The sequence below is a fragment of the Balaenoptera acutorostrata genome, chromosome 2 (assembly GCF_949987535.1).
Source record: "Balaenoptera acutorostrata chromosome 2, mBalAcu1.1, whole genome shotgun sequence".
In the NCBI taxonomy this organism is placed as follows: Eukaryota; Metazoa; Chordata; class Mammalia; order Artiodactyla; family Balaenopteridae; genus Balaenoptera; species Balaenoptera acutorostrata.
The window spans coordinates 99,028,880-99,045,034 of NC_080065.1; the positions used below are offsets into that span (position 1 = coordinate 99,028,880).

Below are 16,155 nucleotides of genomic sequence, written 5' to 3' on the forward strand. Positions count from 1 at the left end.
CACGAATCCCTAGGTAGCGGCCGGCAAGTGTGCAGCCCGCAGCTCATCACTACACTCAAGGAGTTGAGGGTGCTCTGTACCTGTCTCTTTTCCGACAACACCCGAAACCGCACCGGGTCACGCCCAACAAATCCCGTGAATCCAAATACCCCCCGTCGGAGGTGCCCAAATTCGAGTTTGGTCCGACCGTCCCCTCCCTGCGCCTACTCTGGAAGCTCCTCTGCGAGGTCTTTCCCTTCAGACCCAAAGGGGCGCGCCAGGTCCGCCTCTTCCCCAGGCCCTGGCGGGGGCGGGGGTGGGTAGGCAGGGACCTGGATCTGATTAGCTGGGAGGGGAAGCCAAGGTCCCAACAACTCTCTCCTGTCTCCCAGGCTCCTCGACGAGGAGGGAGGGACGGTACAAGAGAGGAGGGGTGGGGGTCCCATCACTGAGCACCCAGGCCGGGGGTCTGAGCCGCCGCTGCCGCCGCCGCCGCCGCCAGGCTCTCACCTTACCCCCAGCCCCGGGCTGCGGCCATGGGACCCCCTTCCAGCTCCGGCTTCTACGTGAGCCGCGTGGTAGCCCTGCTGCTGGCCGGGCTGGCTGCCGGGCTCCTGCTGGCGCTGGCCGTACTCGCCGCCCTGTACGGCCACTGCGAGCGCGTCCCGCCGTCGGAGCTTCACGACCGCGGGGGCCCGCACGCCGCGCCCTCCCCGCCAGGCAGGCAGGAGCCGGCGCGGACCCCGAAGCCCGGCCCCACTCTGGAGACGGAGGTGGCGCCCACCCCGCGCAACTGGCGACCCCCGGGGCCCTGGGACCAGCTGCGCCTGCCGCCCTGGCTCGTGCCGCTGCACTATGAGCTGGAGCTGTGGCCCCGTCTGAGGCCAGAAGAGCTCTCGGCGCCGGCGTTGCGCTTCACTGGCCGCGTGAACATCACCGTGCGCTGCATCGCGGCCACCGCGCGGCTGCTGCTTCACAGCCTCTTCCTGGACTGTGAAAGCGCCGAGGTGCGGGGACCACTGTCCCCGGACGCCGGAGACGCCACCGTGGGCCGCGTGCCGGTGGACGAGGTGTGGTTCGCGTTGGACATGCAGTACATGGTGCTAGAGCTCGGCGAAGCCCTGCAGCCCGGGAGCCGCTATGAGCTGCAGCTCAGCTTCTCCGGCCCGGTGTACCAGGACACCAGGGAGGGACTCTTTCTCAATCTCTACACGGACCAGGGTGAGCGCAGGTAAGGGCAGGCCGGCCCTGGCCTCCTCGGCCCCCGCCCCGCATTCCCCGCGCGCAGGCTGCGGGTTCAGGTGCTTAGGTGCGCGTCTCCTGCCCTTTGCAAAGAAACCCACCCCATCTTTCGCGAAGTTTTCTTCTAGAGTCAGAGGGTGAGCGCCTCCTTCCTCCCTTTCCCTCTTCCTTTGGCCAGGTTTCAGCCCCATCCCTGCCCATCCAGTTCGTTTCTATCGTTGCCCCTTTTAAGGTCGCTGCTACCCCAAAAGTTTATTGTTCTCTTCAGAGAACCCCTTTGTTCTCTAACCCAGAATTTACTCAGGGCAACGAGCAAACCCCTAGCTACTCAAAGTTTGGTCCAAAACTTTGAGTTGCTGGTCCGCGGTCCCAACGTAACATCTGGGAGGTTGTTAGAAATGCAGACTCTTAAGCCCCACCCTCGACCAAGGGGATCCGAATATGCGTTTTACCAGAGCTCCTCGGGTGATTCACCCGCGTTAGAGTTGGATAAGCACGGCGCTAGAGCACCGTTGCCGCCCTGCGATTCCTCCCCAGCGCCTCTCTGCGCTTTTCCTGCCCTGATTCTTTTGCCTGGGCGCAACGTAACTGCTGCTCTTGCAACAGATAGACCCACGTCGCGGCTGTTCGTTTCACAGTTTTTTTTCTTTTTGCTAAGGTTCTCCAAAACTTCAGAATCCCCTTTCATTCCCGCCCTCCCACCCCTGCCCAGGCCCCGCGTGTCGTTTTGCGGGTGAGCACCGGCATCCCCTCCCCTCCCCGCTCTTTGACCGGCTATGTGCGAGAGTCTCGGGATTCAGAAAAAAAAAAAAAAAGTAAAAGCGATGACAAGGGACCTCCCCTCTGAGTCTGCAGGCTCACATAGTGTACACGTGTTCTCTTTACACTCGTTTGCGATAGTGTCTCCCACACGGAATGCTTCCAGCCCAAGAATTGCCTCTTTCCACGCTCTGGGACCACATTACTGACCCCCGGCAAGCGCCAGGGAAATGTTCTTTTTTCAAACTGGTGAGCTCCTGCTTCTCTCATGCAGTGGTGGAGCCTTTGCGGTTTACACAACTGCATGTACTTTGCCCTTTATTATTAGAGAAAATGTTCTCAGATGTTCTCTGAGGGAAAGAAACCCACTAAATTACCCCCTAAATCTTCTCCTGCACTGTTTTCAAAACTTCAGGGGTTTAAAATAAGTTTAATAAGCTGGCCTAAGTGAAGCATAATCTGTAACTTTTGTTTTTAAGGACAGTATGCTTGATTTTTCTCTCAAAAATGCATCAACACCTGAGAAACAGTTTTGAAAAGTTTCTCATGAGGATAATGTGTTACTGGACTTATGGGCTCTGGAAACCTTTTGAAATAACTGTGTATTGTTAAGGTGCAGGATTTTTCAGAGGGGGAGAAAAGGATGCTTTTTTGCACACCTACCTGACAGTGTTTTCTGCTGATAGTTAGTAAATCTTCCTCTCTTCACCATCTCTTTCTTCTTCCTGTCTTAATGGGGCTGTGGCCTGGACAAACTGCCCTAGCAAACACGGGAAAGGAAAGTCCCTTTCCATTTTTCTATTGTGCTGCCAACTCTAGTAGTAACTAGAAACCATATTTTGAGAGCTTTCAAATTCAAATAAGCAGAAAATTTAATAAAGTCCTACAGATGTTCATAGATCTAGGTGGAGCTCCAGAACTGTGGCATCTTGAGAGAAGCTGTCGCCTGGAAGTTGTTCTTCTGAGTCTCTGCTTCTGAAACCAGGAAGAAGAGAAACCTGCAGCTGAGCTTGAAGCCAAGGTCACAAAGAACCTGAACAAAATGATGACTTATTATGAGGCAGATTTTGGAAGCCCAGCAGGCTTGAGTTTGGGCTGTGTGACTTGAGCCAGTCCCTTCACCTCTCTGAGTTTGTTGCCTCATTCATGGAATAGACATAATGTGTCAACCTTTAGAATGTTGTGAGAATTAAGTGGGAAAGGGGGCACTGTGACTGGCATATAATCTGTGCGGTGATGGCTACTATCATTAGCTTGGGGTAAAATTATCCTGTTATCTAAACACGGAAGCTGCCACGTTCCTGGTAGATATGATTCTGAGAAGGTTTCTATATGCAGAGAAATTGCCCACTGTTTTCACATTTTTCGTGGGGTGTCTGTAATTCCAGCTGCAGCGGTTGGAACATGTTTACTTCTGTTCTTTGATGGTCCCTAATTACAGTCCAGACAGGCTAATGTATTTAAATAATTTTACTCAACTCTAACGGAAGAGAGAAAGAAGGTCAGTCCAGAAAATACAAAGAGCATCACTATTTGACACTTCTAAGGTTTAGGTTACGACTTGCTAGCTTCACAGGTTGCTGGGGATGCTTTCTACCTGTGCTCAGCCTTTCTCTACCTGACAGGTGACTTCACATTTCTGCCATAGAGGAGCCATCTACTGGATACCTTGGACATGTGCATCTTCCATGTGTGGAAAGTTGAGAGCAAGATCCAAACGTTAATGTCCCTCTAAGCAGTATTTCCCAAACTTCATTCACTGGCATATGACTATTTTCAGATTTTGCCATATTCACATATCTCTGGCCCTATTATTTGCTAAAAAAAGTTACTTGATTTAAACAAAAATGTTAAGTAGATTTATTGAAAAGCAACTCTATACCATTATTATAGATGGAAAACCATTTGAAATTTATAGAAAGGAATGGCACAGACTAATACAATGCAAACAAAACCTTGTTAATAAGTTCTAGCTATCATTATTGTCTGCTGAAGGATCTGAAGGCTTTGAATCTGAAGGCTGCTCTCTCGTTCTTAAAAAAGGGAAATTAGAATTAGATGTTCAAGATAAATAACACCAAAGCAATGCTTTCTCTTGACCTAATCAGAATGATTCATAAATCTGAAAGGACTGACTTTATCATGTGTGAGTCTGATCTATGTAATAGTGTGTGTGAGGGCTACCAAAAATCCTTCTCCATCTATACTTTGGGAAATCCTGCATTAGAGTAGTGGTTCACACTTTAATGTGCATCAGAAACACCAAAGGAGCTTATTAAACATGTAGATTCCAGGGGCACACCCTCAGAAATTCCAGATCAGTACACCGATGTTCATAACAACACTATTCACAATAGCTACAAGGTGGAAGCAACCCAAATGTCCATTGATGGATGAAGGGAAGACACGAAATGTGGTCTATACATACAATGGAATATTATTCAGCCTTAAAAAGGAAGGAAATTCTGACATATTCTACTACACAGATGAATCTCGGGGACATTATATAAGGGACCTAAAGTAGTCAAATTTATAGAGACTTAAAGTAGAATTGTGGTTGCTAGGGGCTGGGGGAGTGAGGAGTTTTTCTTTTTTTGGCTGCATTGGGTCTTTATTGCTGTGTGTGGGCTTTAGTTGCGGCGAGCAGGGACAACTCTTCGTTGCAGTGTGTGGGCTTATTGCGCTGGCTTCTCTTGTTGTGGAACATGGGCTCTAGGTGCACAGGCTTCAGTAGTTGTAGCACATGGGCTCAGTAGTTGTGGCTTGCAGGCTCTAGAGTGCAGGCTCAATAGTTGTGGCACACGGACTTAGTTGCTCCGTGGCATGTGGGATCCTCCTGGACCAGGGATCGAACCCATATCCCTTGCATCGGCAGGTGGATTCTCAACCACTGCGCCACCAGGGAAGTCCCAAGTGGGGAGTTTTTGTTTAATGAGTACAGAGTTTTAGTTTTGCAAGATAAAAAGAGTTCTGGAGACTGGTTGTACAACAGTGTGAATGTACTTAACACCACTCAACGTTATACTTAAAAATGGTTAAGATGATGAATTTTATGTTTTTGTATTGGGTTGGTCAAAATGTTCGTTCAGGTTTTTCCATAAGATGTTATGGAAAAACCCAAAGGAACTCTTTGGCCAACCCATATTTTCCACAATTTAAAAAATTTTAAAAGCAGAAACTTTCTAGAGCAGTGAGTTTTGAGTGGCGTTTGGAAATTTACATATTTTAACAATTGCTGCAGATAAACATCTTTTCATGCTTATTTGCCATCTGTATATCCCTTCAATGAAATGTCTCTTCACGTCTTTTGTCCATTTTCTAATTGAATTGTTTTTTTATTTTTTTATTTTATATTTATTTATTTGGCTGCATTGGGTCTTCGTTGCTGTGAGCAGGCTTCCTCTAGTTGCGGCGAGTGAGGGCTACTCTTCATTGCGGTGCACGGGCTTCTCACTGCGGTGGCTTCTCTTGCGGAGCATGGCCTCTAGGCGTGCAGGCTCAGTAGTTGTGGCGCACGGGCTTAGTTGCTCTGCGGCATGTGGGATCTTCCCAGACCAGGGCTTGAACCGGTGTCCCCTGCATTGGCAGGCGGATTCTTAACCACTGTGCCACCAGGGAAGCCTGCTGAATTGTTTTTTTACTGTTGAGTCCTGGGATTTTTTTAATATAATCTACATCTGAGTCCATTGTGAAATATATGGCTTACAAATATCATTCTGCCAGTCTGTAACTTGTCTTTTAATCTTCCTAATAAGGTTTTCAGAGAGCAAAAGTTTTAATATTAAAGAAGTCCAATTTATCGGTATTTTTTATAGAACATACCTTTGGTGTAATGTCTAAGAATTCTTTTTTTAAAGACTTTGTTTTTTTTTTTTGGAGATGTTTTAGGTTTACAACAAAATTTAAGGGAAAGTAGAGAGATTCCTCATATATCCCCTGCCTCCACACATGCATAGCCTCCCCCATTATCAATATCACTCACTAGAATGGCACTTTTTTTTTTTTAACTAAGGATGAATCTGTATCGGCACATCATAATCACCCCAAATTCACAGTTTACCTTAGGGTTTACTTTTGGTGGTGTTCTATCTGTTTGGACAAATATATACTGACTTATAGCCATCATTATAATACCATACAGAGTATTTTCACTGCTCTAAAAATCCTCTGCTATCTGCCTATTCATCTTCCCACCCACCCACTCTGCCCAGCAACCACTGATCTTTTTATTGTCTGCATAGTTTTGCCTTTTCCATATGTCATATAGTTGGAATCATACAGTATATCACCTTTTCAGCGTGGGTTCTTTCACTTAGCAATATGCATTTAAGATTCCTCCATGTCTTTTCATGTTGCAATAGCTCATTTCTTTTTAGTGCTGAATAATATTCTGTTGTCTGGATGTACCACAGTTTATTTATCTATTCACCTACAGAAGGACATCTTGTCTGCTTCCAAGTTTTGGCAATTATGAAAAAAGCTGTTATAAACTCTGTGCACAGGTTTTTGTGTAGACATACATTTTCAGCTACTTTAGGTAAATACCAAGAAACATGGTAAACTTATGTTTAGTTTTGTAAGATACTGCCAAACTGTCTTCCAGAGTGGATATACCATTTTGTATTCCCACCAGGAATGAATGAGGGTTCCTGTTGCTCCATATTCTTGTCAGCATTTGATGTTGTCAGTGTTCTGGATTTTGGCCTATATTCTAATAAGTATCTCATTGTTTTAATTTGCATTTCCCTGATGACATACGATGTGAAGCATCCTTTCATATGCTTTTCTGTATAATTTCTTTGGTGAGGTATCTGTTGAGGTCTTTGGCCCATTTTTTAATTGAGTTGTTTGTTTTCTTTTTTAAAATTTATTTTATTCAAGTCTAGTTGATTTACAATGTTGTTAATTTCTGCTGTACAGCAAAGTGATTCAGTTAACATACATAGAATGGAGTTGTTTGTTTTCTTTTTTTTTAAGATTTATTATTTATTTATTTAATTTATTTTTGGCTGCATCGGGTCTTAGTTGCAGCACGCGGGCTCTTTGTTGTGGTGCGTGGGCTTCTCTCTAGTTGTGGCATGAGGGTTTTCTCTTCTCTAGTTGTGGCGCACAGGCTCCAGAGTACATGGGCTCTGTAGTTTGTGGCATGCAGGCTCTAGTTGAGGCACGCGAGCTCAGTAGTTGTGGCATGCAGGCTTAGTTGCCCCTCGGCATGTGGGATCTTAGTTCCCTGACCAGGGATCGAACCCACATCCCCTGCATTGTGAGGCGGATTCTTTACCACAGGACCACCAGGGAAGTCCCTGTTTGTTTTCTTATTGTTGAATTTTAAGAGTTCTTTGTATATTTTGGATAACAGTCCTTTATCAGATGTGTCTTTTGCAAATATATTCTGCCAGTCTATGGCTTGTCCTCTTATTCTCTTTATATTGTCTTTGACAGAGCAAAATTTTTTAATTTTAATAAAATCCAGCTTATCAATTATTTCTTTTATTGATCATGTCTTTGGTGTATTATCTTAAAAGACATCACCATACCCAAGATCATTTAGGTTTTCTCCTATGTTATCTTCTAGGAGTTTTATAATTTTACATTTTACACTTAGATCTATGATCCATTATGAGTTAATTTTTATGAAGGGTGTAAGTTCTGGGTCTAGATTCATTTTTTTTTGCATGTGGGTGTCCAGTAAGAGATTTTCTTTGCTCCATAGTATTGCCTTTGCTTCTTTGTCAAAGATTAGTTGACTATATTTTTGTGGGTCTATTTCTTGGCTGTCTATTTTATTCCCTTGATCTGTCTATTCTTTTGCCAACGCCACACTGTCTTGATTATTTTAGCTTTATAGTAAGTCTTGAAGTCATGTAGTGTAAATCTTCCAGCTTTGTTCTTCTCCTTCGATACTGTGTTAGGTATTCTGGTTTTTTTGCCTCTCACTATAAACCTTAGAATTAGTTTGTCGAAATCCATAAACTTAACTTGCTAGGATTTTAATTGGGATTGCACTGAATCAATGGATCAAGTTGGGAAGAACTGATACGCAGATAATATTGAGTCTTCAGATCCATGAATATGGAATAACTCTCCATTTATTTAGTTCTTTTTAAAATTTCATTCATCAGCGTTTTCTATTTTTCCTTATCTAAATCTTGTACATATTTTGTTAGATTTATACCTAAGTATTTCATTTTTAGGGACACTAATGTAAATGGCATTATGTTTTTAATTTCAGATCCATTTGTTCACTGTTGGTATATACAAAATAAATTGACTTCTGTATATTAACCTTGTATCCTGCAAATTTGCTATAATTGCTTATTAGTTCCAGGAGGTTTTTGTCAGTTCTTTTGGATTTTGTAGAAAACACAGATGATCATCTTATCTGTGAATAAGAGTGTTTTAAGTTCTTCCTTCCCAATGAATATATCTTTTATTTCCTTTTCTTGACTTACTGCATTTGGAAGGACTTCCAGTACAATGTTGAAAAGGAGTGGCAAGAGGGGACATCCTTGCCTTGTCCCTGATCTTAGTGGAAAGCTTCAAATTCTCACCATTTAGTATGAAGTTAGCTGTAGATTTTCTTGTAGATGGCCTTTATTAATATTAGGCAGTCCCTCTCTATTCTTACTTTACTGGGAATTTTAATTTTAAATGGGTGCTGGATCTTGGCAAATGCTTTCTTTGCATCTATTAATGGGTGATCATGTGATTTTTCTTATCTAGTCTGTTGATGTGATGGATAACATTAATTGATTTTTGAATGTTGAACTAGTCTTGCATACCTGGGATAAATTCCACTTGGTCGGGGTATGTAATTCTTTTTATGCGTTGTTGGATTTGATTTGCTAATATTTTGTTGAGGATTTTTGCTTCTCTGTTCAGGAGAGCTATTGGCCTGTAGTTTTCTTTTCTTATAATGTTTTGTTCTGGTTTTGGTGTTAGGGTAATGCTGGCCTCATAGAGTGAGTTAGGAAGTATTCCCTTTGCTTCTATCCTCTGAAAGTGATTGTAGAGAATTGGTATTCCTTAAATGTTTGGTAGAATTTACCAGTGAACCCATCTGGGCCTGGTGATTTCTGTTTTGAAAGGTTATTAATTATTGATTCAATTTCTTTAATAGATATAGGCTTTTTCAGATTGTTCCTTCTTGTGTGAGTTTTGGCAGATTGTATCTTTCAAGGATTGGTCCTTTTCATTTAGAGTATCAAATTTGTGGGCATAAATTAGTTCATAGTATTCCTTATTATCTTTTTAATGTCCATGGTATCTGTAGTGATGTCCCCTCTTTCATTTCTGATATTGGTATTGATATAATGGATTAATATATACCATATCTGTTACTGTTTTCTATTTTTTTGCCCTTGCTCTTTTTCCCATTTTTGTTTCCACTCTTTTTCTGCCTTTCTTTACTATGTTGAATTTTCCAGTCCATGAACGCAGAATATCTGTTCATTTATTTAAATCTTTGATCTATTTCATCAGCATTTTATCATTTTTGGCATACAAATCCTATACCTGTTTTATTATATTTATGCCTAAGTATTTAATTTTATTTGAGCAATTGTAAATGGTATTGTTTTGTTTTTTTTTTTTTTTTTGGCTGTGTCGGGTCTTCACCTCTGTGTGAGGGCCCTCTCCAGCTGCGGCAAGCGGGGGCCACTCTCCATCGTGGTGCGCGGGCCCCCCACCATCGCGGCCACTCCTGCACAGGCTCCAGACGCGCAGGCTCAGCAGTTGTGGCCCACGGGCCCAGCCGCTCCGCGGCATGCAGGATCCCCCCAGACCAGGGCCTGAACCCGCGTCCCCCGCATTGGCAGGCAGACCCCCAACCACTGCACCACCAGGGAAGCCCAAGTATTGTATTTTTAATTTTAGTTTTTATGTATCTGTTTCTACTACAAAGAAATAGTGAGTTTTGTGTGCTTATCTTGTGTCCTAGGACTTGGTGATCTCACTTGCAAGATCTAGGAGTTTTTGTTTTGTTTTTATAGATTCCTTGGGATTTTCTATGTAGATCATCATGTTATCTGCATACAGAGACAGTTTAATTCCACTATTCCAATCCATATGCCATTTCTTTTCTTACCTTCCTTTGCTGGCTGAAATTTCCAGCACTATGTTGACTAAGAGTGGTAAGTGTGGACATTCTTTTTCCCTAATGTTAGGGAGAAAGTTTTTAGCCTTTCACTGTTCAGTATGATTTTAGGTGGAGGTTTTTTGTATATGTTCCTTATCAAGTTGAGGAAGTTCCCCTCTATTCACAGTATTTCTGAGTTGCTTTTTTTTTTTTTTAATCACAAATGGGTGTTGGATCTTGTCAGACACTGACATTACCTGTTACTGGATAGAACATAATGGAGAATGGAGGATACAACAAAATTACCAAAAGAGTGCCTGAAGAAGATCTCAGAGCAAGACCCTTGTTCTTCCCTTTATGGTTAGCATGGTCTGCAACCAGTGTGGCTTCTAATTCATAGAGTAGAAATGGCTTAGGCCAATGGGCCCTGGATTGTGCATGTTTTAGTTGTGATCTATTTGAGGTCACAGGAGATCTAGAATTTTGCACATGGGATAAGAACATTGACTAGGGAGCTAAAGAGGGGCCACCATGCCAGGGATCGAAGTAAATGTGTTGCAGTGAATGCTGTGGAGTGGCTGTGCAAGATGTGGTCCAGAGGGAGTTGCATCCAGACTCAGAGGACTGGCCATGTGAGCAAGAGCCCAGATGAGTGCCATGTTATCAGTGGGAACTACTGAGCCTTGACTGTTGTGAAGGAATGGTTTACAAGTCATACCAGTCAAGAGAATGCAGTCACATCAATATGGCAAATCCAAGAAGTCCTCTCCTGTCAAGAGGTCTCCTCCTTCTCTGCCCTTCCGCAGTCTGGCATCTGGGTGTAGGAGAAAGCTTCTTAGTTCTCATGCCTGTAGGAAATAAAAGAGCCCTGAAAGGGAATTTGGATTTTAAATGACTATCCCCACAAACAAGACTGTTTTAAAATCAGTAACAATGAGTAACCTGTAATTGGCAAGCTTGCGTTCTTTTCCTCTACCATCAGTGAGAATATGGGTTCCAGAGTATGAAGTTATAGGACAGATTGCTTTACACATCTGAGTTCTGGTAAGTAAATTTTGACAGTTAATTCTCTTCATGTAAAATAAATGTTTCCTCCAACACTAATGACTAGAGCTTATAACATTCCAATTCATCCAAGCTTTCCAAACAATTATTACCAAGGACTCCATAAACCAGTGTACTCCAAAACTATATTTTGTACCAGTTGCTTCTGACCTTTGGAACCCATTGCAGAGAATACTTATGCTAAAGACCAGTTTCTTAGCTCATCAAGGTCTGATTAGTCACCTGGTAAAAGAGGTACTAGGAACACTGAAATAAAAAATATCTTGTGTTCTTTCCTTTCCTGATAAGTACAAGTCACTCAGATGGCCCTAGACTGTACAGAATGGCTAATAGGTTGTCTTTGGCCATTTTAAAGATGTAAGGAGGCCTTTTCTGAAATATCTTCCTGAGGGTAAAATTGGTTACAGCAGTATTGAGAATATTAGGGGACCATGCTCCACTAGTACATCTTGCAAGATGAACTTGGCCTTCCCTGAGACCCTTGTTCATAATCACTAACCCCAATTAATAAATACACACCTTTGGGGTCTCTTTCATTAGAGTGATATTATACCATTACTAGTTATGAGAATTTTTAAATATGCACCTCTTCATTTACTGTGTGCAAGATTTATGTACAGTATAGGATGGATGTGAGAAGTATGGGATCTAACTCCATGAAAAACAACTTAAAAACATGACAGTAATATCACAGTTTGCAGATGACATGATACTATACATAGAGAATCCTAAAGATGCTACCAGAAAACTACTACAGCTAATGAATAAATTTGATAAAGTAGCAGGATACAAAATTAATGCACAGAAATCTCTTGTATTCCTATACACTAACGACGAAAAATCTGAAAGAGAAATTAAGGAAACACTCCCATTTACCATTGCAACTAAAAGAATAAAATACCTAGGAATCAACCTACCTAAGGAGACAAAATACCTGTATGTAGAAAACTATAAGACACTGATGAAAGAAATTAAAAACGATACAAACAGATGGAGAGATATACCGTGTTTTTGGATTGGAAGAATCAACATTGTGAAAATGACTATACTACCCAAAGCAATCTACAGATCCAAAGCAATCCCTATCAAACTAGCAATGGCATTTTTCACAGAACTAGAACAAAAAATTTCACAATTTGTATGGAAACACAGCAGACCCCAAATAGCCAAAGCAATCTTGAGAAAGAAAAATGGAGCTGGAGGAATCAGGCTCCCTGACTTCAGACTATACTACAAAGCTACAGTCATCAAGACAGTATGGTAGTGGCACAAAAACAGAAATAGAGATCAATGGAACAGGATACAAAGCCCAGAGATAAACCCACGTATATATGGTCACCTTATCTGTGATAAAGGAGGCAAGAATATACAATGGAGAAAAGACAGCCTCTTCAGTAAGTGGTGCTGGGAAAACTAGACAGCTACATGTAAAACAATGAAATTAGAACACTTCCTAAAACCACACACAAAAATAAACTCAAAATGGATTAAAGACCTAAATGTAAGGCCAGACACTATAAAACTCTTAGAGGAAAACATAGGTAGAACACTCTGACATAAATCACAGCAAGATCCTTTTTGACCCACCTCCTAGAGAAATGGAAATAAAAACAAAAATAAACAAATGGGACCTAATGAAACTTAAAAGCTTTTGCACAGCAAAGGAAACCATAAACAAGACGAAAAGACAACCCTCAGAATATTTGCAAACAAAGCAACTGACAAAGGATTCATCTCCAAAATATACAAGCTGCTCATGCCGCTCAATATCAAAAAAACAAACAACCCAGTCCAAAAATGGGCAGAAGATCTAAATAGACATTTCTCCAAAGAAGATATACAGATTGCCAACAAACACATGAAAGGATGCTCTACATCACTAATCATTAGAGAAATGCAAATCAAAACTACAATGAGGGATCATGTCACACCAGTCAGAATGGCCATCATCAAAAAATCTACAAACAGTAAATGCTGGAGAGGGTGTGGAGAAAAGGGAACCCTCTTGCACTGTTGGTGGGAATGTAAATTGATACAGCCACTATGGAGAACAGTATGGAGGTTCCTTAAAAAACTAAAAATAGAACTACCATATGACCCAGCAATCCCACTACATATACCCTGAGAAAACCATAGTTCAAAAAGAGACATGTACCACAATGTTCATTGCAGCACTATTTACAATAGCCAGGACATGGAAGCTACCTAAGTGTCCATCAACAAATGAATGGATAAAGAATATGTGGCACATATATACAATGGAATATTACTCAGCCATAAGAAGAAACAAAATTGAGTTATTTGTAGTGAGGTGGATGGACCTAGAGTCTGTCATACAGAGTGAAGTAAGTCAGAAAAGAAAAACAAATACCATATGCTAACATTTATATATGGAATCTTAAAAAAAAAAATCATTCTTATGAGCCTAGGGGCAGGACAGGAATAAAGACGCAGATGTAGAGAATGGACTTGAGGACATGGGGAGGGGGAAGTGTAAGCTGGGACAAAGTGAGAGAGTAGCATTAACATATATACACTATGAAATGTAAAATAGATAGCTAGTGGGAAGCAGCTGCATAGCACAGGGAGATCAGGTCTGTGCTTTGTGACCACCTAGAGGGGTGGGAGAGGGAGGGTGGGAGGGAGATGCAAGAGGGAAGGGATATGGGGATAAATGTATACATATAGCTGATTCACTTTGTTATATAGCAGAAAGTAACACACCATTGTAAGGCAATTATACTCCAGTAAAGTTGTTAAAAAACAAACAAACATGACAGTACTAGAGCTACCTCCTTTCCTTATTGGCATAAGTCGATTGAGAGGGTTTAGACTGTGTTAAAAAAACAAAATTCAACTGAGTACATGTATTCAGTGATGCATAAATCAGGCAGCATCCCATATAGCAAATAGAAAGGTGCTCCCAGGAGCTGTACAAAGTGAAAGACTTTTATAGGCAGAAGGGGGCAGGACAAGGACGTTATACTAGCAAAGACTGATTGTTCACGGCAAGGTCACCTTTCTTTAGGGGTGACTGTGGTCTATCAGACATATAACCTCACTAGTGCTGACTAGGTAATTCCAGGTTGAGTGGTTTAAGATTCCATTCCTGGGAGAAGGGGAAACTGTAATTAAGTATCAAGTCTCGGTTTGGTGATGTGTGGTATAGTACCAATGACTCCATTTTGGGCCTGTTGTCTTGTTTTTAACAAATGAGATCTTTTAAGTTCACTGTGAAGAAAACGTCTTCCTTCTGTTTGAAAAGTCTGAAGATTGAATCTACATTAGAAATGGCAACCCGTACTTAACCTGCTCATAGCACTTTTGAGAGAATGTGCCCTACACAGGCCACACTCTATACCAGTGATCTCTCCATATTCCTGTTCCAGCTTTCTTATGATTACTACTTACATGATGTATCTTTTTCTAAACTTTTACTTTTAATCTATATGTGTCTTGATAATAAAAGTGAATTTCTTATTGAAACATAGTGTTAGGTCTTACAGTCTGACAATCTCTGCCCTTTAATTGGGGTGTTTAGACTATTTACATTTGATGTAGTTATTGAGTTGATTGGATTCAAATCTACCATCTTGCTATTTGCTCTCTATTGTCTAAACTGTTTTTTTTTCTCTTCTTTTGGATTGAGTAGTTTTTAATATTCCATTTAATATTAACTTGGCTAATTAGCTATGTCTTTTTGTGTGTGGTGAGGTGAGAAGTAGAGCAGGAGGATTGCTCTAGGTACAATATGTGTCCCAACTTATCACAGACTACATTCAAATGAAACTATACCCACTTTACATATAATATATAAATCTTAGAAGCACATGTTTCTGTTTTTCCCCTCCTATCCTTTGTGCTACAGCTGCTACACATCTTACTTTTACATAGGTTATTAACCCTACCATATGCTGTTATTGTTTTTCCTTTAAACAATTAATTACTTGAAGATAAATTTTTACAAGAGAAAAAATTTTTATTTACTTACATATATACCATCTCCAGGGCTCTTCATTCCTTTGTGTACATCTAAGTTTCCATGTTGTATTATTTTGTTTTCACCTGAAAGACTTTAACATTTCTTCAAGTTCAGGTATACTGGTGATAAATTCTCTCAGTTTTTGTCTGTCTGAAAATTTTTATTTTTCCTTCATTTTTGAAAAATATTTTTGCTCAGTATAGAATTCTAGATTGGTGGGTTTTTGTTTTTAATTTCAGCAGTTTAAGGATGTTATTTCATTGACTTATGGCTTGAATAATTTCTGAAGAGAAGTCTAGGGATTTTAATTTTTGTTCCTCTGTATGAGATTTGCTCTTCTGTGATAATCATATGATTTTTCTTTTTTAATTTGTTACTATGGCAAATTATACTGCTTGACTTTCTAATATTAAACTAAGTTTGCATTGCCATGATAAATCCCACTTGGTCTTGATGTATTATCCTTTTATATTTTGTTGCATTCAATTCACTAAAATTTTGTTTATAATTTTTGCATCTATGTTCATGAGACATATAGACTTGTGGCTTTTTGTTTTGTTTTGCTTTTTTTCTTGCAATGTCTTTGTCTGGTTTTGGTATCAGAGTAACACTGGCTTCAAATAATAAATTTGGAGGTATTCCATCTTTAATTTTCTGGAAATATTTATGTAGAATTAGTATTATTTCTTCCTTAAATGCTTGGTTGAGTTTCACCAATGAAGCCACCTGGGCTTGGAGCTTCTTTGTGAGATGGTTTTTAACTACAAAAGATGCTTCCTTAATAGATATAGTGCTATTCAGGTTATCTATTTCTTTATGAGTGAGCTTTGGTAGTTTAAGTCTTTAAAGGAATTTGTCCATTTAATCAAAGTTACCAAATTTAAAAGTATAAAGTTGTTCAAAATATTCCTTTCTTCTTACTATTTTAATATCTGTAGAATCTGTAGTGATGTCACCTCTTTCTTTCCTGATATTGGTCATTTGTGTCTTCTCTCTTTGGGGAGCTGGAGCCCTAGTTCTGTTACCACCCCTGTCACTTACTAGTTGTCTA

The 16,155-nt window shown here is 40.9% G+C and overlaps 1 protein-coding gene across 3 annotated transcripts in view; it reads left to right on the forward strand.

Annotated features, from left to right (window-relative positions):
- Positions 1–351: 351 nt before the first annotated feature.
- LVRN (laeverin) overlaps positions 352–16,155 on the forward strand; it is a 73,203-nt gene continuing 57,399 nt past the window's right edge. For all 3 annotated transcript variants that reach the window (XR_009007316.1, XM_057541789.1, XM_007192124.2), the window contains exon 1: positions 352–1,210. Coding sequence is in view for 2 of the 3 variants with exons in the window: in XM_057541789.1 (XP_057397772.1) it covers positions 516–1,210 (695 nt within the window). In the remaining variant the exon portion in view is untranslated. The remainder of the gene's footprint in view (positions 1,211–16,155) is intronic.